The sequence below is a fragment of the Neolamprologus multifasciatus genome, chromosome 19, assembly GCF_963576455.1.
Source record: "Neolamprologus multifasciatus chromosome 19, fNeoMul1.2, whole genome shotgun sequence".
Lineage (NCBI taxonomy): Eukaryota > Metazoa > Chordata > Actinopteri > Cichliformes > Cichlidae > Neolamprologus > Neolamprologus multifasciatus.
The window spans coordinates 10,367,529-10,395,399 of NC_140457.1; the positions used below are offsets into that span (position 1 = coordinate 10,367,529).

Consider the following 27,871-nt stretch of genomic DNA (forward strand, 5'->3'; position numbering starts at 1 on the left):
AACTTCAATGTTGAGGCTTCCAACCCAGCAACACAGTCAAGGATCCGGCTGTCCTCCCTGGTGAACATTTGTTTTAAGCCACTTGAGTGAATTTGTTTGGTGGAGGCCTCTACTTCCTGGGTTTTAATTGCGACCCATGTGTCAGCCGCATATCTGTACCCGAGGACAGGTGCTGTCCATTTGAAGGAACCGAGAGCAGTACTCTCCACTCCCTCCATGTAAAGATTGGCTACCATGGGAGAAACTGATGAGCTCATGGCACGTCCATGGTTTTATCTTTAGAAGCCCTCATTGCATTTGAGATATGTTAATATGAAATTATTCTTAATCATAGAAATATGCTTTAGAGACTAACCGTTAGCTCATTAGCCAGCTTGGCTAATGCATTTAATGTGAAATGGTTAGAGCATCATGTGAAGTGTCATTCAAATTCTTTCTTAGGTACAACTATTAATCCCACGCTGCAAAAAATACTGTAAAAAGTCCTGCTTTTTATTTAATTAGTTATTTTGGGGCGATCGTGGCTCAAGAGTTGGGAGTTCGCCTTGTAATTGGAAGGTTGCCGGTTCGAGCCCCGGATTGGACAGTCTCGGTTGTTGTGTCCTTGGGCAAGACACTTCACCCGTTGCCTACTGGTGGTGGTCAGAGGGCCCGATGGCGCCAGTGTCCGGCAGCCTCGCCTCTGTCAGTGCGCCCCAGGGTGGCTGTGGCTACAATGTAGCTTGCCATCACCAGTGTGTAAATGTGTGTGTGAATGGGTGGATGACTGGATATGTAAAGCGCTTTGGGGTCCTTAGGGACTAGTAAAGCGCTATATAAATACAGGCCATTTACCATTTTACTTAAAGTAGTATGTAGTCTGTGTTCTCCTCATATGATCCCTATGAGCTAAAAGCATGACTTCAGACTAAGTGCTGTTTCTGACAGTTTCTTCTCTCTTTTTAAAAAAAAATGTATTGAATTGTGATGTCAGTACTCACAAGCTTTCTGTTTACGAGGGGCAGCCAATCAGAAGAGAGTTGGCTTAATGTGACGGTGGCCTTAAAGGGAGAGGCTTAAAAACTGGTTGTTTCAGGTAGTGGATGAATTATAGTGTGGATTATTTTGAACTGTGAATCATGAAGAAAAATAGGAAGCTGGAAAAGAGTATAAAGTTTAGGGTAAAAGAGAGGTAGTATCAGGTACTTGTTTTTATTCTGATATAGATTTTCTTCTATATTGCTGGATAGTTTTTGATGAAAAATCAAATTGTGATGTCATTTTTCTGTTTTTATGGGGCAGACAAGAGTAGTGTTAAAGTGCTGCATAAATAAGCAGTACTGGAAAGTGTTGTAGTACTATTATACTCGTGGTGATACCCATACTGAGCTACTAAGTCCCAAAGTGGGTGGTGTGTTGCTCCCAGCGGGAAGCTCTTTTTATCCTTTTGTAAAGATACGATTAAATTTACCTCACCAATGTGATACCTTGAGACTTTTAGTCAATCAACCCAGCTCTTTACTCAGTTTGTAAATATTGCCACAATATTAGTGCTCTTTTTTAGCTACTTGTTGTCACTGTTCCTGTTCTCTTTATCAAAAGTCTTCATTGATTATCTTGCGGTAGTTGTTAATTGTCATTTTTGTGGATAATTGAAAGCACTGTCACAAATAAAACTGTAATTCTGAGCAGGTTTTATGCGGATCATATGATTTATGCACACAAGGCTGTCCATCCATTCATCCCTTTGTCCATCCATACAGAGCACTGTGTTCAGAGATGATTTTATTTTGTGCCCATTAAGTCCACCTGGCAGCCCGTGCCTTTTGAAAAAAGCCTGTTCATGGTTTATTTGTTTTAATCACTACAGAATTATTTTTGGGTGCAACACATGCCACATGTATAAAAGAATACAGTCACTTGTATTATGCTTTTTCATATTTGATATAAACATTTACTAGACAAAGAATCTGACATGGTGACTGGCCTGAAATTTATAAATTATATAGACACTGATAATGTAATGCTTGGTTTGAGACAGAACAATGACAAGCTTCTGCACCTTCCACTACTATAAGTGGACTACAAGCAGACACTCAGTCCTTGCTTGCATAGCCTGGAAATGGGGAAGCAAAACCGCTGAACGAGAATTTCTGCAATAGTTTCAACCTTCGCCAACTCATTGCTGTCTCGCTCTGAAACGCTCTCTCAAAAGCTTTATCGAGCACCTCTCTCGAGGGTCCTGCATCTTTAATGACTGCGGCGAACGGAATAGATTCGAAGATGAGACCTTTCGATAAAAAGTTTCTCCTTACAAAAAAGTTTTATACGAAGGAATGCAGTGTGTTCGGTAAACATATATGTAAGGCTTTTTCCCTCCTTTTGCTGCACTGGAAAGTGGAGCCCCTCTCACGAGGGCCCTAGCTTTAAGAGTGAGCTCCCAGCAATAAGGTCAAAAGCCAAGACTATTAATTTTGCAGTGCTCTTCATTTCTGTAAACAAGTTGATATGTACTGAGTAAAGTTTAGTTACTTTAACGTTAACTCGAGTAAACCATAAATCAAAGAAGAAGCCTAAAAAGAAGCCAATCTGGGATCGCCGTGGGGAATAATGCGCCTAATGACAGCTGTAAGTCTGGCCTCTTCTCTAGATTAAGCGGCAGCAGTACAATAATAACATTAAGGGACGCATGTTGCATAAATATATTTCTGCTCATTCTGTAAGTCACTTAAGCAAAATATACAATGTTCACGTGAAAGCTCTTCCTTGGAGATTAGCCCTCAACTGCAACCCGAAAACCTTTCAAAAAGTGTCACACATACACGTGTATCGAATGGAAGGAAGCATGCTCCCACATTACATGAGGTGAACTAATGGTCTAATGAGTCACATACTGTACATCCCATGCAACAATACTAAATGAATTTAGAGTGACGGTTTCTCTTTTCATAACCACCTAAAGATGAAAAAGGTAAGAGATTTTTTTTTGACACATAATATATGCATGCAAAGAACCTACTCTTCTTGGTTCCACCGTGTGAAAACATCTGGAACAGACAGGAGCCTTTCTACCCTCCAAGAGCTCAATAAGTCTGTACAGTAGAGACAGTTACAATTATCATAGGAATTATTATTTAGTTACTATCATGTAAAGCGTACAGTAGTTGCAGCAGTGAACACTGGGGATCCTAAATACTGCAGAAACATAATTGAATGCAGTGCTCCACTGATATACAAGCTAAGGTTGAATGAGAATGTAGAGGGGTTACTGTGCACAAATCACATTGGCATGTTGTCAGATAGAAATGTATGATATCTTATAGCTATGTTCAAAATTATTCAGCATTTGACATTCTCATGCATACAACCACAAGAAGCGAGTCCATTGAAAAATAGTCCAAGCATTGTTTTTTGTTATTTTTTTTTCCTGTGGAAATGGCAGAGAACCTAATGAGACATTAAAACGTGTGCTGCTGTCCAGAGTGTGTGGATACAGACAGGAAGAGGAGGGCGCAGCGACGGCTCACTTCTGCATGTCACACTGCAACAGGAGCACGATGGACGGGTCGCTCTTCGCCGCCTCTTTGAACTCCTCCAGCGAGATCTGGTCGTCGTTGTTTTTATCCATTTTACTGAAGATCTTGTCCACCCTCTGCTCTGGTGTCAAACCGTCCTCGTTCATTTTCATCATGATCACCGTGCCCACCATTTTGTAGATAGCCTGTGGGTGAGGTGTGGCGAGAAATTAGCTGAGAACTGTGGTTTGCTGTGCAAGAATGAAAGATGAATGGATGGATGAAGCAGTGAATAAACAGATAAAAGTCAAATGTTGAAATAATATCATTTTTGTGGAGATTCATGATTAAATTGCTGATATGGCTACAAGTAAACAACAACAAGCTACATACAATTATTAAGCAAAAGTAATCCGTGGATGGAAATAGTACCAGTAGTTGAATAATGTATGCATGCTCTGCTCTGCTATTTTCTGTCAGCAGGCTGAAATTTGGTTGCACACAGAAGACCAAGAACTCTGAATATTTCATTAATATATATCAAATGTGCAGGAAACGCTGGGCTTTTACTGATTTATTGAATTATTTCAAAAGCAGTGTTGCACAACAGTGCAAACAGGAGTCGAGTTGGAAAATCCTTTGTAAAAGTGGGAAAATCATTTTGACTTTTTATTTAAGTAAAAGTTATAATTCTACTCGAGTACCCAATAAGTGTGACAGAGTTTTACCAAAAAAACACCAAAAGATTTTTTCATTATTATTGTTCAATTTAAGAATAAACCCAAATCTTCAGATTAAACTTGAAATGTTATTTTTGAGAATCATGTCAAAATATTATTTTGAGGAAAAAAAGCTAGTTGAAATGTGGACTTGATGAGTTGACACAACAACTTCATCAGCGTTCTGATTGTGTTTTGTGATCATCATTACCAGCTATTTCATTTTGCACAAATGAAGCCAACCCCTCCAAGTTTGTGTTTTTTCCTTCTGAACAGATGCAGCTTTTTGCACTATCTCTTCAACATCATTGCACTTATCACCACATCGTGTTTATGTAATAAAAGAGAAATAATTTCCTTGTTATTAAAACCAACTCTTAAATACACTTGCGCTAACTCTACACAAGCTGTTTTGTAGAGGGCAAAGCGGCCATGGCGTTTGTCTGACTTGAAACAACAACATTTCAGCTTTAGTCTCAATATGAACAATATTAATATAAAAATATATTTGCCTTTTCTTTCTTAATGTGGCCCTAATACTCCTTTATGCAGTAGTGCACAAGTCGTGTGTCCAAATATATATCGAATGGCATTTTTGGAATAACATATATTCCAAAGTGCCTCAAGAGTTGGGAGTTCGCCTTGTAATGGGAAGGTTGCCGGTTTGAGCCCCGGCTTGGACAGTCTCGGTCGTTGTGTCCTTGGACAAGACACTCCACCCGTTGCCTACTGGTGGTGGTCAGAGGGCCCGGTGGCGCCAGTGTCCGGCAGCCTCGCCTCTGTCAGTGCGCCCCAGGGTGGCTGTGGCTACAATGTAGCTTGCCATCACCAGTGTGTGAATGGGTGGATGACTGGTTGTGTAAATTGCTTTGGGGTCCTTAGGGACTAGTAAAGCACTATACAAATACAGACCATTTACCATTTTACCATTTCACTGGATCATCGCAGGTGTCCATGATGTTAAATACTTAAATATTGTTGGGTAACTCTATAATAACAATAATAACAGCCACATGGGTCAGTTGTGGTCCTGTGTTTAAGCATAATACTTCTTTTTTGAGTGCAATAGTATGATGCCAATGTATTTGTTTATTCTTCAAACTGTTTGGCTGCTTTTGGGTTTGCTAAAGAAAAGTTTTATAAAGACCCAAACCTCCAAAAGTCAAAATTACTGGAAAAACAAAAACAAAAAACAAAAACAGCTAATTCCCACATTTAAAAAGCTGAAATCTGGGCTCTTTGCTCAGAGGTGATTTAGTTGAAAACCATAAGTCAATTATGTGAAAAATATCTTCTTACTAGTGTTAAAAACTCTCAGGTCATAAAATAATGGGGTTTTGTCTGACTGTTTTTGCACTGTTGCACACTTCAGAGCATATTGACAGTCTCAGTAGGGGCTGTCAATATGCTCTGATATCACTGACACATATCGGATTTATTTTATAGATTGTGTTTCCACAAATAGCCAAATGCAATTCAATACAACTGCAGTTTTGCCATTACGAAACTGTATCTGTACTCAAGGCTCTGCAGGTGTGTGAGAGACTGATAACACCAAAAACCAATGGAGAAAAAAAACCCCAGAGCCAGTCCCCTGATGAGCAAAAGCTTAATGACTCCATAATCCCTCACCTCGATTATCTCCAGCATCTCCACTCTGGTTATTTTGCCATCACCATCCAGGTCATACATGTTGAAGGCCCAGTTGAGTTTCTGTTCAAAGCTGCCACGGGATGTGATGGACAGAGCGCAGATGAACTCTCGGAAATCAATGGTCCCGTCTCCGTTTTTGTCAAAGGTTCTGAAGGCGTGTTGTGCAAATTTTGACGCATCACCGTAAGGGAAGAACTGCACAAAACAGTAGAGAGAGGTCAACTGGTGCCTTCTTGTTACAGCATAAGCACAGCTTTTTAAAAGGGAAAATAAGTCCTCTACTGCTGCATGATTAGTTTCTACAACAAAAAACTCCAACAGATGCAAAAGAGGCAGTTGATAAAGAAGAACAGGAGCTTCTGGACACAAACCTTCACATAAAGCTGCTGGAACTCCTCCAGATTCAGCCTGCCAGTGGGGCAGTCCTTCAGGAAGCCTTTGTACCACTGCTTCAGCTCATGTTCATTAAACTCTGTGTTCTTCACCAGATCCTCCATCACCTCAGGAGTCAGCTTGCTGTTCTGCTTACCCATGTTTCCTGTGGTGCAAGAACACGTGAATAATGCATTTGCTTTTGCTTCGGCTCAAAAATATTTGTCAGATTCCCACTTCGAAAAAATGAGCACAGAGTGTATAAAATGTGCTCTTTTTCTTCTGGGATGGCAGCAAATATTGCCCCAGTGCTCATGTTCTATTTTGGTCCCTTCAGCCTGTTTGTGCCAGCCAGTGGCCTGAGTAGCACTGACCTGGATCAACACCGTCAGAGCAGATCCAGTTCATCAAATGTTCGATCGCTGCTATCAAGTTTCCACTGCAAACGCTGTCCTATAACCTGACAATGACAACAAAGGCTGTGCTTGCTTGTAAAAGAGAGGCTGCTGCAGTAAGTCCACAGACACGAGTAAGGGCAGCGTGCAGGAGCACACAGCACTGGATCAATGGAAAACACACCTGAGTGGTCTGCATGTAATCCAGTGTTTAAAGAAGCCGTGGGAAAGCTGCACAACAATCAGCCTGGGTTAGTTTGTTATCTTTGACAACTTAAGCCAACCACACCAGGGCAGTCCATCAGAAGCCCCACATTCATTAATTATTTACTCATCATGTGGCGAATGACATAAGTGGCCAAGGATGCGTCAACTTCCATTGCATAATTGAACAAATGAGAGAGCAGAATATTATTTGTAATCTAAATACAGGCCGTTGTGGGAGTGTCCACAACTTGAGACCAACATATGGTCCACATCTCTGCAGCATGACAGCAGGCTGGACAGCTCCACCACAGGCAGCACTGCATTGGCTTGGGCCTTCCACAACAAACGGCAGAAATGTGCGCTACAGCCCAAATCACTGCAAACCACAGCTTTTAACGTCCATCCCCTGCGTGTCATAGAACCAAGCTTGGCGAGCGTGATTAGTAATTACAGTAACAGATGTTGGGTATTATCTCTAAAATAGGCTACAGCGAATGACCTTGAGGTGCAACATTTTGCAGGAAGATGACAAAACTGTTTCACGGAGCGTTGAGCTGAGAGAAACGGCTCGACGCGCTGCAACTGCGGCGTTTAATAGAAATATCAGCCACATTGCGCACAGGCCACAGGTATGAACGGCTAGTTCTGCCATCGGATGCTGTTTTATATCACGCTTTGGGCAATGACATCCGTGTTAATGCTATTAAAGCTAACCGCCTCCTGTGAGAGCTGGAGAGGGAGACGCTGCTGCATTCCGATGGAAACGACGCAGTGAGAGTATTTTCAGATTAGATCCCCCCCATCCTGCTCCTAATGACATCTTTCCGTGCGCATCGGGCCAGCAAACATGTCAAAATGCAAGAAGCAAACAGCTATTTTTAAAACACAACACAGCCCCCCTCGGTGCCGCCGCAGAGCCACATTGGAGGGGTGGGAGAAAAGCGAGAGAAAAAAAGCCCATTAAGTGCAGAAATCTTAGTGACATTTTGTAAATTCACCAAATAATCGCTCTCTGCCTTATTTTTGTTTTTCTGGCTCTTTCCAGGCAAAACGCAGAGGCTTTATTTTAAAGGATGCGCAGGTGCCAGAGAGCCAACCCTCTCCTCAATCCCCATTCATTCACACCAAAGGAAATTATGAAACATAATGCGCGACATATCAACACGAACCCATCCCTGCATGTATAATCTGAGACACATCTAAGACATGGCACATAGCTCAAAGTGCACGCACTTCTTACCTTATTATTTGGCGATTCTCTATCGGAATAAATCTGCTCTGGCTTCTGCAAAGTACAGAAAACCCCCTGCCGATGAAAACGTTTGCCCAAAAGGGATTATTCTCAACAAGGCTCGCCCTCTTTCAGAGAAAAAAAAATCACCCGCTAATGAAATTTCTGGATTTTCCCGACGTTATTCCAGATGAGGCGCAGCAGGCACCGATCCCACGCCAGTCTTTGGTTATGCGACTACAGGAGCGCGGCGTCACCCGTGTGCATCACAGCCTGATCATAAGTTCACTGTAGCTGCTGCTGCTGCTCGGTTTGGGTTCAGCCTGATCCTGTCACGTTATAACCGGATCTTCATCGTGATGAGGATGGTCAGCTTGAAATTTCATCATCAGGAAATTAACATGTTGGATGTTTCCGTGGCGCAAGAATGGAAGATTCATCGCCTATTCATTTTCGGCCCTGATGAAATTATTCACTGCGACTAATCTGGAATTGGATTAAATAAACCTGACTGTGAAATATTTCACTTTTATGGTTTTAGACAAATCTGTGAGAAGAATAAATACATTTATTAAAAAACTTGAGTTTGTAGACAGGCTGTAGAAGACCTGATAGGCCTACCCCAAACCCCAAATCCACCTTCACAAATTTGACCACAAGCCAAGTTAAAGTGTAAAATTCATTATTTTTTACAAATTATTTTTAATATTTTTGCACTTTTGTTGTTTAAAGCCCTTCGCGTTGACCCTAAACACACGATCTACCTTATACTTACTAGCTGTTTCCCTCGGGTACGTTCAAATGCGTCCCCAAGGTGACATTTGGTTTAGTTTTAAAGCCTCTTCATAACCTTTGGGAGACAAAATCCTGAAGTATTCAATTAAAGACCGATTATTACCATTTTCTTTCCATTTTTCCTCAAAAATAATGTCAAGCTTGTCTTAAAAGTATGAAAAGAACCAACACATCTTGTCCATACTGACTGCGGCTTTAAGTCTGAAGCGACTCCAAATTTCTCACAGTCCTCTTTCTGTGAAAAACTGCCCAATCTCTTAGGGTGGTGGTGGGGGGCTTCCATCCATGTAAGCTAGTGAGTGTGAATCTAACCTTTCACGTCTCCATGGTGATTAAAAAGTCTAGGTTTGGCATTTAATTTCTTCCTTTTAGAGTTGCGGGGGATTATGCACATCCTCACACACCCACTCACACACAGCACAAATTCAGTTGACCATGAATGTGGCCAAAGTTTTAAATAATGGGGTCAGTGTATGTTCAAATAATCCCTGTGCACCAGAAGCTTAGGCCTCGGAGTTCTCCGTGTACTTTTTTTTTCTATTCTTGGATGTGTATCGTGTAAAAGACAGGAGGTATCCCTCTAGATGCGAGCACAAAGCTGCTGTACAAACCTTCTGTCAGGGGAAAGTTGCCGTAAAGGGAGAGGAGCTGGCTGGTTTCAGACGGTGGATGTACCCAGGCAAAGAAGGGTTATTCTCAAATGTGAGTAATGCAAAGCTACTCTACCAGAGCCCAAGATTTGTATTTTTTTTAAATGGAGCTGGAAATTAGCATAAGAGGTCCACTTTAATATCTAGGTCCTTCTTACCTGATTACAACAGCCTGTGACATAATCAATTTTTAACCACTTCAGGAGATAAACATGGTGCAAGTTCCAGAGCAAATGTGTCTTTGCTTAGAAGATTTTAGACCAGATAATAAGTCAGGGAAAAATAGCTACAATGCACAGAGCAGAGGAGAAAATGAGGATTAATATTTTTTTAGCACTTATTTTGACTTATCATAATATCCCTGAACGTAATGACCGCTTGAGAGAAAACCAGCAGCGTGCACAAAACCAGGGCCTTGAAACTGACGCAGCTGAATGGAGTTTAGTCATTGTTACCTGCATTATTAATGCATTATTAATATCTACTTTTTCTGCTGTGATGTCAAAAAGTCTTCAGTGAATTATTAAAGCCCTCCATAAAATCATTTTCTTTTACATACAGTAAAAGTCATTTCATTCCAAATTAGCTGTGATATAAGTCTCAAAGACCTGAAAAATCATTTGAACTATAAGCTATAAATTTGACCAGAATTACATGATATACTATAATACTGATATATTTTTTAAATATTCTATTCTGCAGTTGGTCAACCTATTTATGATTCACGGAGACCCCTTGAGAGCCCCGCAGAGAAACCTGGAAGCTCCCTGTACACCGGTTTGAGAGGCACAGATATAGGTCACCTTTGTTAAATCATGTGTGTCGAAGAGCAGACGAGGCTTCCAGCCAAAATAATTCTCAGATGTGTGGACCCAGATTTAAACCGCCACCTATTCAGGATGATTGGGTGCTGTAAAAAAAAAAAAAATTGTGCTAACTGATGTTCTACAAGCCAAAGGCAACCAGGCCCTTCGAATATTGTGTTACAATAACTCTAACATAACCTCCGGTTATTTGACTTCTTAATTTAATGCTCACATACAATACAGCATACACATATGTTTTCCTTTACATCTCACAAACACAAAAGCAAACAGTTGAATACGTTGATAACTTTTAGCACCGGTATAGAGCACTGATCCACTCAGCTTTCTCTAAAAGTCTTATTCATAGTGACTTTCAAAATAAAACAGCTTAGTTTGATCTCACTAGGCATGGCTTACATGGAATATCTTTACAGCAGCATTCACTTACAAAGGTTAATTGATTAAAAAAGGATGCATACTGTACACCAAAAGTGGTATACAAAAGCAATATCATCTTATATACCCATTTACATGGCCTTTTGGGTTTTCTCAGTATAACATTTAAGTGTTTCGTGTGTTCTGACAACTTGTGTATCAACACTGATGCTCAATAAAAACATAGAAACATATAATTTAAAAAAAATGTTCTTATGACTGTACATAAAGAGGCTATGGAGATAGGCGGCGTGTAACAATCTTGCATATTAAAACATTAATATATCACGTTCACAAAGCTCTCACTTTTCTTTATATGTGTATGTACAAGAGAGCTGCTGTCCTTCTGTGTAGGCTATTGTTCTGTTTTTGTTAGGCTGTACTGTTTTTAATATGAAAATTATAATTAAAAAAAGAAAGGCAAATTCAATGGGAACATTACTTTTTCATCATACAGTAATGTGAAAAAATAGTATCAAAAATGATTTTCTAAATCTCTCAATCAAAAAGCGACCTAGTCTTTAATGCACCGTTTTTTTAAATACACTCATAGATATGTTTGGTAAACGAGAAAACGAGATCTGATAGTGACATTTGACAAAATGAGACTTTCTTATGGTATAAAGTGTTTTCTGTTATACATTGCTTGTCTGATGACGGATATACTGTATATATAATCTGCAGCAGACAGATGTTCTGCCAATGAAGGTTTGTGAGACAAAAGAGATTTTAATGATTCAAATATGTTATATAATGCGTATGAAGGATGTATTCCACAATATGATGGGTTTAGATCAAACTTTATGCCAGACATAAGACAAGAGGAAGGGATGAATCGTAACTCTGGGAAACTTAGCAAAATTTCTGCTCTGTAAGCCAATGGCAAGGGAGTAAGCTGTCCAGGTCTGAGGTGCACCAGTTCAAAGTCAAAATGTTTGAGTCTCTCTGCCCCCGAGTATTTTATTATCAGTATGAGGTGGTTGGCTGTAGTGCACAATGGATGCAGCGACTGAATCGTCAGCGCCTCTTGGCTTTATTTACCTTTACACAGTGTTTGCTTAGTGTTTAGTTGTCTGGCTATTTTGGGTCAATCTCATAGCATAGTGCAGTGGTTTACGCAGTCACCTAACAACTTAAAGATCCCCAGTTTAATCCTGGAAGGAGACACAAATCCCTTAGGTGCCTTAGGATGTCAGGAAGGGAATCTGGTGTAAAAAACAAACACGTGGAGACCTTTGTGAATAAGGGAGTAGCTGAAAGTAGCTTCTTCTTTTCATAGCGTAATTTTTTGCCACTACAGATTTGAGTGAAGAGTCTCTAAACAACCCATTTATACTTCATCTGCTCAGCACTAAAGGGCTGACAGTCAGAATTAGGAGCCCAACAGTGAACAAAAAGGAGCCTCTAAATTTTAGGAGGTGGTGGAGACCAAAACTGGAGTTAAAAGATTTAAGTTGACCTGAATATGGTGACCATAAAAATAACTCCAAATTAATAATAAGCTTATTAAATGATGCTCGTTATCATGTTTGATATAGAAACTTTAAAGAAAAAATCAATATGTGCAGATTTTTACGATGTAAGAACCAAACTAATCTGTGATACTAGTTAATCAACCTAACATTTCCAGAATTTAGATGGATACGGTCTTGTGGTGTGACCTTGCTAATGTTAAAGTGCTAAAGTTACCAACAAATACCTTTATGATAGAGATAAATGAAAGACTGAAACAATACAGTTATTCAGTAGTTCATATAACTGATTTGCTTTTATACTTTTGGGGCAGATAAGGAACAGATCCACCTTACTTCCGGGAACTCTAAATGAAGTGGCAAACCTCATGACTCTACTTTCTTCCCATTGGCTAACAGACCTGCCTTCCCCAGATGTGACCTTCCTCAAATATCCTGCTGGATTTAAGAGGTTAATAAACTGTAGTCAGTTTTCAGAACTTAGTCTGCTTAAGCTTGTCGATGTGGTAGCAAAGCTTCAAGGCCGGCCCCAGCTTGAGTCCGAGGTACTTCATGATCATGTCGCTCTTTAAGAGTAACAAAGCATTTCCATCTATCTCCTGTGAAAGGCAGAGGAAGATGGTGTGAAACTCAGTGAGGACCTGAGGTTTAGTCTAGCCAGGTAAATCAGCAGCATAACACTTACATGTTTCCTAAAGACATCTGCGTGAGGACCTAGAGCCTGGGGATCTGCATCCCTGATGAACCATACAACATCTTCCACAGACCAGGTGGATGGGTCTTTATTGGGCGGAGCCTTGGACTCCTGTGATTCTGAAGACACATTATAACCTCAAGAAAGAACAAATGAAAGATGGAGAGTTACTCTTGTACCTCAGAAAAATAAAGGCCGCATCAATGCTTGATTTATCTCTTGATGGTGTCATACCTGTCCTGTTGCTCTCCGGGAACGCGTTTGGGCTGGTGGATGACTGCCTGCACATGGAGGCTGAGCCATTAGAGAACTGCTGTGAAGAGCGAAACCCGTAGGTGGACTTTGGTGAGTAGGACGAACTTATGGAGCTGAAAGCGGAATCGCCAGGGTCAACGGAGTAGCGTTTGCCATCTGACTGGTCTAAATGGTAGTCATCAGCCATTGATGTTTCAGCTAAAGAAATGATGGAGACTTCTGTTAGTGATAAAAATCCCCCACAGATTCAAAGTATTTGTTTATATTAGTTCAAGAACTTAATTTGGAAGTACCATCTGACTGGTAGGAGCCACCGCTGTGCTGTGTAATGGGCTGATCACTGAAAAGGTTTTCACAGTGCAAGCTGCGACAGAGCTTCTTCAGAAAACGAAGCACATAGTCGATGCTGTTCACCACGGGGAGGCTCAGAAGATGCTGCTTCCCATCAAATGTGGCTGGAAGAGCAAAACAGAAGACCACTTGAAATGCAGCTTAGACAAAAGTTTCTTATAAGTCAGACAATGAAACCTTTAATATTTTTTTTCTCTCTCAGTAACACCTTAGGGAGTGTGCTAATGAAGCTATTAAACAAACAGATAACAACACCTGAAGGGGGTCTTTGTACAACACCTGATATTTTTTCTCCTCCGTAGCCTTGCGTGAGGAGAGTGAACACCGTTTTCTGCTGGAAAGCACTGTCGATGCAGCCCTGAACGGCCTGCTGAAGCACCACAGAGGGTCTGTCGGGCCCAAAGTGATCGGGAAGCTGTTGGATCTTCTTCCTGTCCAGGTTGGGCCCAGTGTTCGCCTGCTTGTTGATGTAGATACAGACTGGAAAACACAAATGAAGAAAACGAAGGAAAGGAGAAATAGCAGAAAAACATAAGGGGAAAAAAGAGATCATATGCTTTTTTTTTGTCTTTAAGCTAATAGAAAAGCACTTTAAAGCTTCTTAAGTGGGATTAACAGCGTATTGTATTTTACCTGTGAGCACCTGGGGCGTGGCAGAGTGGGGGATGGTGGCAGCATCCTGAGGAATGGAGCTCATATCGGGCTCTGGGGTGCTGCTGGGTGGAGAAATAGCCAGTGGTGTCATCACCATCCTGGGTTTGAGCTGGAGAGGAAGAAGGGGGATTTGTATTGCTATGTCTGTTTTTAAAATATCATTTATTTATGCACACTAAATCATGCAGGGAGGATTAGGATTGTTTAACATTGTAGTTTTCATGCTTTGGCCTGTATGAAAAGAAAACAAATGTGCTGATAATAATGTCCTCTTTAGGCTAAAAAATAATTCCATAACACAACAGAACAAAGCCTCACAGATGTTAACTCCAACTCTGTTTATGCTGGGATCCCACAAAATCTGAAGGGCATGGAGTCTCCCTGTCTGTGTACGCATGTATTTTTAAACACACTGCACCCACACACACACTACAACTCATCCACCAGCCCCCTTCCCCTTTCCCATCTGGCTGACCTTGAAGCCCGGCTTTCTCCCCCTCTTCTTGGGCACTTTGAGTGGAGGGAGCGATTCAGGGTAGCGATTAGGAAAATCCATCTTGGCGACATTGCGGAGCGGAGGTCTCCCTCTCTTCCTGCCCGGTATCTTCCCCGCCTGGCTGGGGATGAAGGAGGGAGCCACTGCAGCTGATTGCATCTCACCGTTGTTGCCGTCTGATTTCTGTGCCGTCACTGCAGGTACGCTCATTTGTAGCTGGACACAAAGGAAACAATGAGTGAGCTCAAACAAGGGCAAGGGAAACGCATTGAAAACATGCACTTTAGTTGCACATCAATACTCCTCCTTAGCCGCTGCATACTAGAGTGCAGCATTAGCATGAATTCAGAGGAAGCAGACGCAATTGGCAAAGGTGTACCAACAGTAACATCCAAACACTAGGAGACTGCAGAAAACTCAGCCGAGCAATGTGCTGAGAGAAACTGCATTTAGCTGAGCACCATAATAATCAAACAACACACAAAGGCAGCCATGCATGTGCCGTGGTGGAAGCACCTCCATCCTGCACTCGTAACACACTAATAAACCTGAGAGAGGGAGGGGCGACTATTACCTGCTATCTTCTATTGTGAAAGCCCACAACCTTTTGTTTTAAATCCCAGGAGCCTAAAGGCAACTACAAATTTAAATCCCATGCAGTGCAGGAAAAGCCATCTTGCTTTTTTGCCCCCCTTAGTCTCCCTTTGGTTAACACACCGCTGCTGCTGCTGCTGCTGTGCTGCTGCTCCTGGGCACACAGGCTGCAGACATCTCATTAGACTAATGCATTCAGCAGTGGCAGAGGGAGGGGGGAAATTGACTTCACCATGGCTACCCAGCTATGAATTACCATTATCATGACAGCTTCCAGCCTATTCTTAAAATAAGAGAAAGGAAACAAGAAGTAGCAAAGAAATACCCTCCCTCCCCCCCTCCCCCAGCAGCAGCACAACTAACCGGAAAGAAGCCATTTGCAATGCCTCCAAATGTATTTTGAAGAGATTTGTGAAAGGATGCAGCATGTAAACAAACAATAACCGGTCAGCAGGCACTCACCATCCAAAGCAGATGTGAAGATGTGGAGTATCCCTACGCTCCGTGCTGTGGTTCCTATATTTTCTTCTGCTACCAGTAGCAGAGCACAGATCTCAGAGCAAGGCGGATTCCACTGTAATACTGTATATATGTCTGTGTGCTTGTGTGCTTGTGTGTGTGTGTGTGTGTGTGTGTGTGTGTGTGTGTGTACAACAGAGACAGACAGAGAGCGAGTGACAGTGTGTGTGTGCATTAAAGAGACAGAGAGACGGAGAGAGGGAGAAGTGCTCCTCTGTTGTCATGGCAACAAGCCTGTAAGCCCTGACAGTTGTCTGCCATGTTTTGTCTGCAGCCCAAGCTCAGTGCTTCGGAGGCACAATTAGACCCAAAACAGATTTGCATCTGTCAGTTGATATAAAAATTAAATATTTGTTATTTATTTATTTATTTTTAACACGATTCTTTATTTTTTTTGTTTCAGCGTTGTTGTGACCTTTTAAATTGTTTATACTTAAATTATATTTAGCTCTTTGGTGAATTGTTGATAAATTCATCAACCTATAACGTCTATCAAAATGATCATCTTAGTCGTGTTCTTAAGTAAAAATGACCCAGATTATAAAAAAAATGTTTTAAAAATCCCTGCTTCGAGCTTTCCAGATGAGAGGAATCAGGGCTTTTCTTTGTTATGCATGAGAGCACGCTGAATATATTTGGGCTTTCTGTTTGTAAAAACAACACCAGGGAGCTGCTGGAGCTGCAGGAAATCGGACCCATTTTTTTTTACTGTTACTTGTGATATGTTACAGTGAATAAAATAAATAGCTGCTGTCCAAAATAATCATGTTAACATTAAAATCTTATTGTGAAAATATGAAGATTTTACAGAATTCCATGTGGGTTTTTGCTGTGAAGATCGCATGTTTTATCATTTTGTGTTTCAAATGTATTACTCATTAATTTGAATAAACGCTTTTTTTTTTTTACTTCGGGTGGGCGAAGAAAGACTATATCTAGCATTAATTTACCCCCTACAGTCATACAGTGAAGTCAATGATACTGCTGCGCTTGATATTACAGTCACAGAGGACAAATCAGGTGTGCGTGCAGCCGTGAGATTTAGGTAAATTAGGTTTTTTTAATTATTCAAGAAATTATCTAGCAATACATTTTTAAATTAAGTAATTATCCCGAACAACACACAATTTCCCAGAGCTGAACGTGATGCTTTTAGAGGTCTTCTTTTGCCTGACTACTAGCCGAAACCCCAGAGATGTATTAAGTGTATAACATTATAAAGTGGCAACACGCAATAATAATATAGCCTTTGAAAATGTATTTTTAGGATGCAATAGCACATTTACTACGCATAATTAAAATGCAATATTATTTTAGTTACGTTTTTCGTATTTATTTTTATACGGACAGTATATAATGAAAGGTGCTGTTAAATAATCTGGCATGGTGAATTGTCGCCTCCTGTTGGCCGAAAAGCGACGGAAAATGTTATTGCTAATAAAGTTTGATTGACAGAATTTGAATCCAAGATGGCGGCGCGCGTACCGCTGTCTATGAAGATGTCACCCTCAGCTTCTTTGGGCTTAAGGCTTCTTTTTAAAGAGCAACATTCCTCCGGAAAGCTGCTGAAATCTCTCAGCGAGTTCTACAGAAGAGGTGAGGTTTGTTTTCAGCCAGTTTAGACTGTTTAAAGTAACCGTCCGCGGCTCTAATCATAACCTTGTCCTACTTTTACTTAACATAATTGTGTACGCTTTTCCACGTTAACCTGATATAATGCATATTTTTGAGGTTTTGTACAAACTTACCTTGTTATGCTTGTCGGTTTTTCCTGCCCTTTGAGCTGTCAGAGTCGTTACCCGCTAGTTATTCGCCCACCAGAGCAACGTTATCGTTACTGTCCGAATCACACAAAAATCGTTGTCGTAGTGATCTAAAGCTTTGCGGAGAGCTAACTTATCGGTAACGTGCATGTTGTTACGGTTTTTAAGGCTACTCTGTGAAAGTCCGGCAGGCGGAGGAGGAGAGCGGTGTTAGCGCCGCCGGCTTCAGCGGCCCCCTGGATCACTACACCGGGCTGGTCAGAGATGGGACGCTGCGGGAGGATGAGCACCAGAAAGCGGTGATGCAGAAACTGGACGAGCTGCACAAAACTCTGAGAGGATACAGCAACACCCCGACATCTCTCTTCTCCAGGGTAGGTAGAAGAAGGTAGAATATAATAATATTAAGTGATTATTAGTGCAGCAACGTGGTTTACAATGTTGGCAATATTAAAGATTAATCTTTACATTTGTCCAACTTTACTCAGCCTTTAACTTGGTTATTATCCAAATTATGAAGTGTTTTTGCATCACAGAGTATCACAAAGGTTTTGGAGTGATAAAATGCTGTTATTGTGTAGCATTCACACTCCAATGAATGGGGCAGCTTGCATAAGGATACTTAGGTATTCAGACCTAAGGTACTCAGGTGGGTGGCTGTAGTGGAGGGAGGGTTAGCACTGTTGCCTCACAGCAAGAAGGTCCTGGCTTTGAATCCACCATCTTGCCAGAGCGTTTCTGTGTGGGGTTTGCATCTTCACCCCTTGTCCCTGTATCTTTTCTCTGGGTACTTCGGCTTCCTAGCGTGGTTAGGTTAACCAGTAATTCTAAATTGTTCATAGGTGTGCTTGTGAGTGGTAGCTCACATGTGTTAGCCCTGTGCTCAACTATGGCAGCTGGGGTAGGCCACAACCCTGAATTGGATAAGTGAAAGAGGATGGATGGATTATATATACAGGGGTCCCTTTGGCAATGTTACATACCATAAATTTCATATATTTTCCCTATTTCCTGTCCATCTATCCATCCATCCATCCATCCATCCATTTTCTGCTTATTCAATTCCCACTTGACACTGGTGTACCCGGAGAGAAGCCGTTTGAGCACATGAAAACGGTGTCTTACGATAATATGTGCCTTGAGGTGACTGCTGTTTTGATTTGGTGCAATATAAATAACCATGCATTAAACTGAAAAGGCCCCAGGGTACAACAGTGCTAACAGTTACACCACTGTGCTGCTCTACATGTGACCGTTTCACATTCAAAAACATTAACACAGAAAGTCCAGTGTTAATGATGACGTGTGAAACGTGGTTTTTCAGTTTACTACTTTGTCTTCATCTTCTTCTGGTGCTCCTCCAGTTAGAGGTTGCCAGAGCAGATCATCTGCCTAAATCTCACCCTGCTCCTAGCATCTTCTTCTGCCACACCAACCCTCTGCATCCATGAATCTTTTCTGTGGTCATCCTCTTTTCCCCCTGCCTTAAAACTCCATATTCAACATTCTTCATCCCATATATCCACTGTCCGTCCTCTGCAAGTGTCCAAAATATCTCAGCCTCTCCTCTCTAACCTTGTCTCCAACCTGCTCAACTTGAGCTGCCCCTCTGATGTACTCTTTCTAGTCCAGCTTGTCCATCCTGTCAACACACTCCACCCTGCCTGTGCTCTGTTTTTCACATTCGTCAGGTTACCACTGTGTCTGAGGAACGTAAGAGCGGCTCTCTTTCATGCTTTATTTTCTTTGCTGATAATTTCAGTAGCATGCCTTTTTAAAATTTGCCTCTACAGTGTTTCTCTTATCTTCTTACTCAGTCTCATCAGCTGTAGGCTTTGTTGACATAACTTGCGCTCTTACTGAGTGTGATCCCTTAAAAAAAAAAGCCTGTGTGTTGGGCATGCTTTGTTCAGGTCACACTTTAAAAAAAGGAATTAGTGAAAGATTCCTAAATAATTTGCCATCTATTTGTCTATATTAGTTTATAATGATGATTTTTGCTCATTTTTACTTGTTTCTGCATCTTTTAGTTTTTCACAAAACCAAAGCCTCCCAAAGGTTACTACATCTACGGTGATGTTGGTAAGCCATGGAACTCACAGAATTGCATATCTCAATGTAATGAAATTAAGATTTGTTCCTAACTCAGAAGATCTTTTTTTTTTTTGTTCATTTGTTTCAGGCACGGGGAAAACGATGGTCATGGACATGTTTTATTCATATGTGGAGACTGAGAACAAAAAGAGGGTTCATTTCCATGGTTTTATGTTGGACGTGCATAAAAGTGAGTACAGTTGTTAGTTAAGCTGCATTTAAGAGAAAAAGGGGGGTGAGCTGTGTTTATCAATGCAACTTTGGACTTTCTCTGCTTCTAGTGAACATGTGGGGGAAGATAAGGTGTCTTTGTTTTATTGGCAAAAAGAAATACTGGAGTGAAACTGAGTTTTGTTCCAGATAAATCAAGTCTCTTGTATCTGTGCCGTAAAAGAAGATTGCAAATGTATATTTTTTTCTACATGAGTACATAATCCATTTGGATATATTGTGTCACTCCTAAACTTAAACTTAGCTGTGTAAGGATTTTTGTGTATTTACTAAAATCCACTTGTCACTAATGGTAAAAGCTCTAGCATGAGACACAGTTTTGTTTTTTAAATTTATTTCTCTGTGATTTGATTTGTGGAGATTCAAAACATTTACCTTTGAAATACTGCAGTATTTCCTCCAGTGTAAGCAGTACTTCACATACAGTCATGTGAAACAAAAGATTTAAGAGGACTCTAAGTACAGCCTTACTGCTTCCATAGCAATTAAGAAGGAAAGTAGCAAATTAAACTCAGCATATGAGCACAAACATCTCATAACAACTGTAAACACAGCGGTGGAGGGGTGATTATTTGGGCTTGCTTTGCAGCCACAGGACCTGGGCACTGTGCTCATTGAGCTGACTGTGAATTCATCTTTATAACAAAGTATTTTAGAGTCAAATGTGAGGCCATCTGTCCAACAGCTAAAGCTCGGTCCAAACTGGACCAAGAACAAGCGATCCCAAGAACACCAGGAAATCTACAACAGAACAGCTGAAGAAGACAAGAATCAGTGTTGTAATGATCCAGACCTCACGCTAACTGAAATATTGTGGTGGGACATTAAGAGGGTTGTGAATGAACAAAAAAACCCACAAACCTCAATGAACGAAACATATGTTGTAAAGGGGAGGGCGCAAAATTCCTGCACAACGATGTGAGAGAAAGTTGTGCAGAAACAATTATTTAATAATGGCAACTTTGTCCAATATCCTGTGCAGACAGCCATATAGAAGAGAAAGAGTCTTGTGCAAAACAATATATGTTACCCTATCTATTGCATGCTTATTATACATAAAATATTTAATATTATAATATTGTAAGAATGTGGTAGTTTGCATTTTCCACTTGGTTTGTCTGGGCTCTATACTTGTCTATTCTTACAGACTTACGATTAACAGTAACTGCATTTATCTTTTCGATCTACAGGGATTCATCGGCTGAAACAGAGCATGCCAAAAAGGAAAGCAGGAAAAATGGCCAAGTCTTATGATCCCATTGCTCCAGTTGCAGAGGAAATCAGTGAAGAGGCTTGTCTGTTGTGTTTCGATGAGTTTCAGGTACTTTTAAATCATCTTGTAAAAAAATATTTAGTCTCTATAACATGTAACCTCATGTAACAATCATGTTGTTGTGCTTTACCCACATTTCAGGTCACTGATATTGCAGACGCCATGATTCTCAAGCAGCTTTTTGAGAATCTGTTTCTAAACGGTGTTGTTGTTGTGGCTACTTCTAATCGTCCGCCTGTAGGTAAGTAATGTCTAGTGTAATATGATTATAATTGTGTTCTTAACACGGCTTAAAACTCCTTTGGTTTACATAAAAAAACAAGTCCTGTGGGATTGTAATCATGAATGTATAAGCTATAATGACACTCAGGAAATTATTCATCATATTAAAGTAAACATGTGCATACATCATTTGACAAAAACAACTGCAATAAATATTGTGTTACAGTGGTCCCTCGCTATAACGCGGTTCACGATTTGCGGCCTCGCTATTTCACTGATTTCTTTTTTTGTTTGTTTGTACAATTTTGCATGCTTTTTATTTTTGTTGTTGTTACAGCACATTGTGTTCTGCGTCCTGATTGGCTGTAGACCATTGCAAAATGCAGCTGCTCGCATTTTAACAAGAACTGGGAAATTTGAGCACATTACTACTGTTCTTAGGTCTCTGCTTTGGCTACCTTGTCAGGTTCGAGCAGATTTTAAGGTCCTGCTGCTCACCTACAAGGCTTTAAACGGATTGGTACCTTCATACCTCTCTGACCTTTTACACCTTTATGTTCCATCTTGTGCTCTACAATCTCAGGACTCTGGCCTTCTAAAAGTTCCTAGAGCCAGAAAACAGACAATTGGAGAGCGTGCTTTTTCTTTTCGTGCCCCGTTTCTGTGGAACAACCTCCCTCAAGATATTTGGCAGGCATGCTCTGTGGAGGTTTTTAAAACTAAGTTGAAGACACATTTGTTCATCCTATCCTACATGTCTTAATTCTATGGCTTTTAGTTTTTAAATTTTTACTGTTTTTAACTTGTATTGTGTCTTTTACCTGTATTGCTATGTATCGCTTTTATTTTATTTATCTCTTTAATTGTACAGCACTTTGTTTGAAAGCGCTTTATAAAGAAAGTTATTATTATTATTATTATTGTCGATCAATCTCGTTCCCTGTCTCCTGTCCAGTACAGAATGCGTTCAGCTTATCAAATTTACATAAATCTTTGATCGCTAGCAGTGTGACTCTGAAGTGCTGTACTGTATGTTTGTAAGTTTTCGCCCCAACAAACACAACAATGTCGATAAAACATTGAAGTTACTGTATTTCTTGGAATATAAGGCACATTAGGCGAAACCAAACAGTCAGATAAGTCAAACTTTACTCAACTCATGCTTCTTGCTTCCTCCACTTCCGTACCATTGATTCATTAATGTTGAATTCTCTCGCAGCTGCTCTATTCCCATGTTCTGGACCTGAAAACAGGGTTTGATCTTTGGTTTCATTCTATAATCCTGGACTTATTTTTCTACGAAGGTTTGAACTTTGAGGGTGTTTAAACAAGAGAGAAAAGTGTGAAAATCTTCATGCCTGTCTGAGAAAAGTGTATGAAGTGTGTAGTGAGGGGTTTTACAGCCTTAAAACATCTAGAATAATTGTAAAATATGAAGCTGGCTTCTTTGCGGATTTCACCTATCGCGGGTTAATTTTAGAATGTAACTCCCGCGATAAACGAGGGACCACTGTATTTAAAATTTGTAACAGTTATGCTATGTCAAACTGTTATTTGTCTTACTCATTCATCATTTGTTTAAAACGAGTCATTTTACCTCACTTCACCCTCCTTTTAAGCCAGCTTTCTTCTTACTGGCTGACCCTTTCAAGCAGAAGGTTTGGACAGCAAGTGGGCTGAGCTGTTTTGTGGCTAAATCCATAATGTTAGGAGCCTGAATCGATGATGTTACGAGTATCTGCTCACACTGACACCACAGAGAGCCAAGAGTAAAGAGAAACTGTTGGAAACTGAGAGTGTTTTAACCCACAGGGGTTAATTTTACATCCAGTGACCTCGATATCCGAATTAAATTGTAACAGTATAGAGTATACACCCACCAAGCACTTTATTAGGTACACCTTGGTAGTACGAGGTTGGAAAGAACTGCTTTAATTCTTCGTGGTATAGATCCAACAAGGTGCTGGAAATATTCCTGCATGCTCTTCTCCATACCTTCGTTGTAACAAGTGGTTATTTGACTTTCTTGTCACATTAAAGCAATCTGGCCACTTTCCTGTGACCTGAGTCAGCTCTGAGTCAATGAGGCATTTTCACCCACTGAATTTGCTCATGCCATATTTTGTCTTTTTTTGGACCATTCTCTGTAAACCCTAGAGATGATTGTGTGGGAATATCCCAGTAGACCAGCAGTTTCTTAAATAGACTAGCTTGTCTGGCACCAGCAACCACACCACATTCATAGTCGCTTAAGTCCCCCCTCTTCTTCATTCTGACACTTGGTTTGAACATGATCAGGTCATCTTGACCACGTTTACAAGCTTAAATGTGATTTGAGTGTACAAATGACAGAAAACAAGAAAGTGTAATTGGTCTTCTATAACACTTTGAAAGCCATTTAGATGTATGCCAGATAACAGCAAATGTGACAATGATTTTTTTCTTTCTGTTTCCACAGACTTGTATAAAAACGGCCTGCAGAGAGTCAACTTTGTGCCTTTTATTGCAGTGTTGCAGGTATAAAAAAAAAAGAAAAAAAAAGAAAGTGAAGTCATCTTTTGCTGCTTAGGCTATCACGTGTGACATCACAGTATTTATCTGTAAACTGTTTGTTTTCCTCCTGCAGAAATATTGCCATACTCTTCGCCTGGACTCTGGGATTGACTACCGCAAACAGAACAGACCCTCATCTGGAAAACTCTACTTCCTGTAAGAAATGCTCATTGTAAAACAAGACAGGGGGGTGATTTTGTTTTGTGTGGTTTTTCCTATTTAATGTTTCCCTGTTACATCTGTTGCAGTTCCAGTGAACCTAATGCAGAAACGATCCTCGATAAAATGTTTGACGAGCTGGCTTTTAAACAGAATGACAGTAAGTCTGCTTTCAAAATAGCACTCTGCCACTGCAGCATTTTACTGATGACCTGCTCATTATATAAAGTGCTGAACATAATGTTTTCTGCAGTAACACGACCAAGAGTTCTGAACGTCCACAACAGAAAAGTCCGTCTGAACAAAGCGTGCGGGACCATCGTAGACTGTACGTTTGAGGAGCTTTGTGATAGAGTGAGTCTCTTTTACAGACACACTGTGTGATGGATGATATGTTATAATTACTGTATATCAGTCTTTTATTTTTAGATTATGTGGTATGTCAGGTTTAATATGGGAGAAAAAGTAGTTTGCTTTATTTTATGGCACAAATTGGGCTTGTTTTGACTTTGTATCACAAGTCTCTTATTAAAAAGGGAAATCAATGGTATGCTCAACCACAAGAGTGCAGTATTTTTTGTTTTGTTTTTTTCCTTCAAATTTGCAAACCACTCGCCACAATCTTGAGCTACTGGTTTCCCATTGCTAGTAAAAACGTGCAGATGCGTGTGTTTTCAGAGTTGCAGTATGACTGGTTTTCTGCATACTGATGACAAAGTCCTGCTGCAAAGCCCTCGAACACTTGTTATCAGATGTTTACTGCACCAGTTTTTATTGCTTTAACGTCACATCAAATAAATTCAGATGTATTTTATTTTATGTACCTCTCCCTGCATTTTAGTCTAGTTGGTTTCCTTCACAATGATGGGAAATGAAAGGGGTCTGTTTAAACGACTGACTCGCTTTTGGTTCTGCTTATGCTCAAGAGAAAGAAAATGACTAATACAAAGCAGCAGAGTCTGAAGTTTCTAGTAAACATTTTATGCAAAGTGTAGTTTGGTGAAAAACTTATGGAAATGAAAAAATGACTCAAACCAGTGCGGGAAGTCTTGCTTGTGGACACCTCATACATATGTTTGAATATAAATGTTCCAGCCTTTAGGAGCGAGTGACTACCTAGAGATATCCAGGCTGTTTGACACAGTCTTCATTCGACACATTCCTTTGCTGACCGTAAACAAAAAAACTCAAGCCAGGCGGCTCATTACGCTTGTGGATGCCTTCTATGAACACAAGGTACGATTCCTTCATTTGTTTGTATGCACATTAAATCTGCGCTAAAACACCAAACACGGGAATTTAACACTAAATTTGTCTCGTTTCAGGTACGTGTGGTGATCCTTGCAGATCACCCGCTGGAGGATATTTTTGTACAAGACGGGGATCACAGTCACGACGAGGGCCACATCCTGATGGATGACCTGGGGCTGAAAAGGGTAAGCTGTGACTCTGTTTCCACAAAGTAACCAGATTTGGGTAATTTTGGTGGTAAACACAGATGATTAAGGCCTCTGTGGCCTACGGCTGACAGTAAATGAAACCCAGAGCACACAGCTAAAAGTAAGTCAGCACATACTGTGTAAACTGTAAGAATCATTTTAACCAGTATATCAGTTTGTTCCTAAATCCTTTTTTTATTAGAAAAAATACAAGTCCATCCTTGAAGTGTATCAGTAACATAAAATAGTGGAAATTAATGTGTACATTTTTGTGTGAAATGTCATTTAAAACAGAATTTGCAAATCTCATAAACCCAAATCGTATTCACAGTAAAACATAAAACTTTAAAATTTTTAAACTGACACATTTTATTATTTCCTTAAAATTATTACCTCATGTTGAATTTTATGGCAGCAGCATGTCTCAAACAGGTTGCCACGGGGATGACAAAAGGCTGTAAAAGTGAGCGATACTAAAAAGAACGCTGGAAGGAACATTTGCAGCTAATTATGTTTATTAGCAACACGTCAGTAACATGACTGAGTATAAAAAGTGCGCGTTAGAAAGGCACTTAGAAAGGCTGTTTCTCAAAAGTAAAGATGGGCAGAGATTCACATAAAATCTGCAAAAAAAACCCACAAATTGTAGAAAAACTTAGAATAATGACCTTCAATGTAAAATTGAAGGTCCATGTGTAAGAGACGAGGCTAAAAATCAGCTCAATTCAGTTTTATTTTTATAGCACCAAATCACAACAGCAGCCACCTTAAAGTGCTTTATATTATAGAGTAAAGACCCTACAGTAATACATAGAAAACCCCAACAATCAAGTGAACCCCCTTGGTGACAGTGGGAAAGAAAAACCAGGCTGAGGGAGAGGCAGCCATGTGCCATGACCGTTTGGGGGTTGATGGTACAGTTTTGTATCAATGTTGGATGTTTATGATCTTCAAGGCCCAAAGGCATGTACTCCCATCTAAACACTGTCTTTTTTAAGGAAAGTCTCGCCTATTTCAGCAACACAATGCTCGCCCACAAGGACCAAAGGCTCAAATCGCATATAAGACAACATATCTCTCCCAAATGTTTGCTGGACTCCTCGGTTTCCAGATGTTTGCAAACTGTTGTTAAAAGAAGAGAGATTGCTACACAGTGATAAACATGGTGCCGTCGCATCAGATTCAAAATGAGTTCTTTTTTTCTTCACACTGAACGTTTTCATTGTTTAAACCTTCGATATGGTTGGTTTGCTCTATTGTGAATAAAATGCTGGTTTATGAGATTTGCAAACTTAACTTTAGGTTTGTAAAAGTTAAGTAGCTTAGTCAAGAATTAAAGGCATTTAAGACTACAGGTTGTTTTTTTTTCCTGTGTCAGAAGAGAGATGAAGCATGTTACCATAGAAACAGTGTTTCTATCTGGGTCAAAATTAACTTAAAATTTATCTATTCAAGTTAGTCGATCCACAGATTTTATTTTCCACTTAATTTCATGAAAATCCAGTTTTTAAACTTTTGGAACATCTAATTTGGAAACTATTAAACCCATAAATACAACACTGAACGAGTGTAAAAATGTAAAGATGAAAGATCTGAGAGTGAGGAGGTTGTATCGTTTTATTAGACTGCCACCATTTGATTAATGGCTTTTTTTTTTTTGCCCCAAAGTCGTGTGTGTCGCCATACAGACTGGGCTTCCCCTGTCTCAGTAAACTGTAACATGTCCAATGTCTAACAGGAAGAAGCCAGCAGTCTGTCCATCTTCAGCGGCGAAGAGGAAAAATTTGCCTTCCAGAGGACCGTGTCCCGACTCACAGAGATGCAGACAGAAGAATATTGGCTGGAGGGAGACAGAAGCATGAAATCACAGGCGTAACATTTAGAAAGGAAACAGTGTTACCAAACTTGGTGCGCCTTAATCTACACTCCTCGCTGCCTGTAACAGCCCAGAACTGAACACTCCTCCTCATCATCATCATCTTATGCAGCACAAACCCAGTGGAACTCCTCATCTATGTGCGTGTGTACAATTGTAGTGCAGAGTATTTATTCTTATCTAATCATTTTATTGCGACATTGCACTTTAAGGAGGATTTATAAGATGAACTTTGAGTTATTGCTTTAACTTGGTGACATTTTTGAGGTCCAACTTCACTTTTTTTTTTAATGTCTGGGAAATCAGCTGGACGACTTTTGGAAAAGTAATCCAAAAGGACTTTGATGAAGATTTAAGGGACATTTTAATTGGATCTATTTTAAGATACACTACAGTTTGAAAATGAAATGAGTTGTATATGATCTTAACACATCTAAATACAATGGCAGCAGACTGGTTTGGAGATTTG

The 27,871-nt window shown here is 40.2% G+C and overlaps 3 protein-coding genes across 5 annotated transcripts; 1 reads left to right on the top strand and 2 right to left on the bottom strand.

Annotated features, from left to right (window-relative positions):
* Nucleotides 1–1,801: 1,801 nt before the first annotated feature.
* On the bottom strand, nt 1,802–8,402 carry vsnl1b (visinin-like 1b). The gene is made up of 4 exons (XM_085144088.1): nt 8,081–8,402; nt 6,238–6,404; nt 5,846–6,061; nt 1,802–3,700 (listed from the first exon to the last, which is right to left on the bottom strand). Exons 2-4 carry the CDS (start codon nt 6,397–6,399, stop codon nt 3,503–3,505), a joined length of 576 nt encoding a protein of 191 aa, XP_085000214.1. The 5' UTR covers nt 6,400–6,404; nt 8,081–8,402; the 3' UTR covers nt 1,802–3,502.
* Nucleotides 8,403–10,526: 2,124 nt separating this feature from the next.
* Nucleotides 10,527–17,728, bottom strand: LOC146496017 (sex comb on midleg-like protein 4). 3 transcript variants are annotated; one of them, XM_085144078.1, is made up of 8 exons: nt 17,541–17,728; nt 14,659–14,895; nt 14,163–14,292; nt 13,809–14,009; nt 13,472–13,633; nt 13,158–13,376; nt 12,915–13,060; nt 10,527–12,828 (listed from the first exon to the last, which is right to left on the bottom strand). In XM_085144078.1, the coding sequence occupies exons 2-8, from the start codon at nt 14,887–14,889 to the stop codon at nt 12,703–12,705; spliced, it is 1,215 nt and encodes a 404-aa protein (XP_085000204.1). In that variant the 5' UTR covers nt 14,890–14,895; nt 17,541–17,728; the 3' UTR covers nt 10,527–12,702. The 3 variants fall into 3 exon arrangements, with proteins under 3 accessions (XP_085000204.1, XP_085000201.1, XP_085000202.1); XM_085144075.1 differs by lacking the exon at nt 17,541–17,728 and adding an exon at nt 15,736–16,117; XM_085144076.1 differs by lacking the exon at nt 17,541–17,728 and adding an exon at nt 15,254–15,585.
* afg1la (AFG1 like ATPase a) lies at nt 17,231–27,865 on the top strand. The gene is made up of 13 exons (XM_085144074.1): nt 17,231–17,388; nt 17,724–17,929; nt 19,586–19,637; nt 19,738–19,839; nt 21,071–21,201; nt 21,295–21,394; nt 23,834–23,892; nt 24,002–24,084; nt 24,177–24,247; nt 24,341–24,441; nt 25,183–25,323; nt 25,413–25,523; nt 27,265–27,865. Exons 1-13 carry the CDS (start codon nt 17,262–17,264, stop codon nt 27,400–27,402), a joined length of 1,422 nt encoding a protein of 473 aa, XP_085000200.1. The 5' UTR covers nt 17,231–17,261; the 3' UTR covers nt 27,403–27,865.
* Nucleotides 27,866–27,871: the final 6 nt, after the last annotated feature.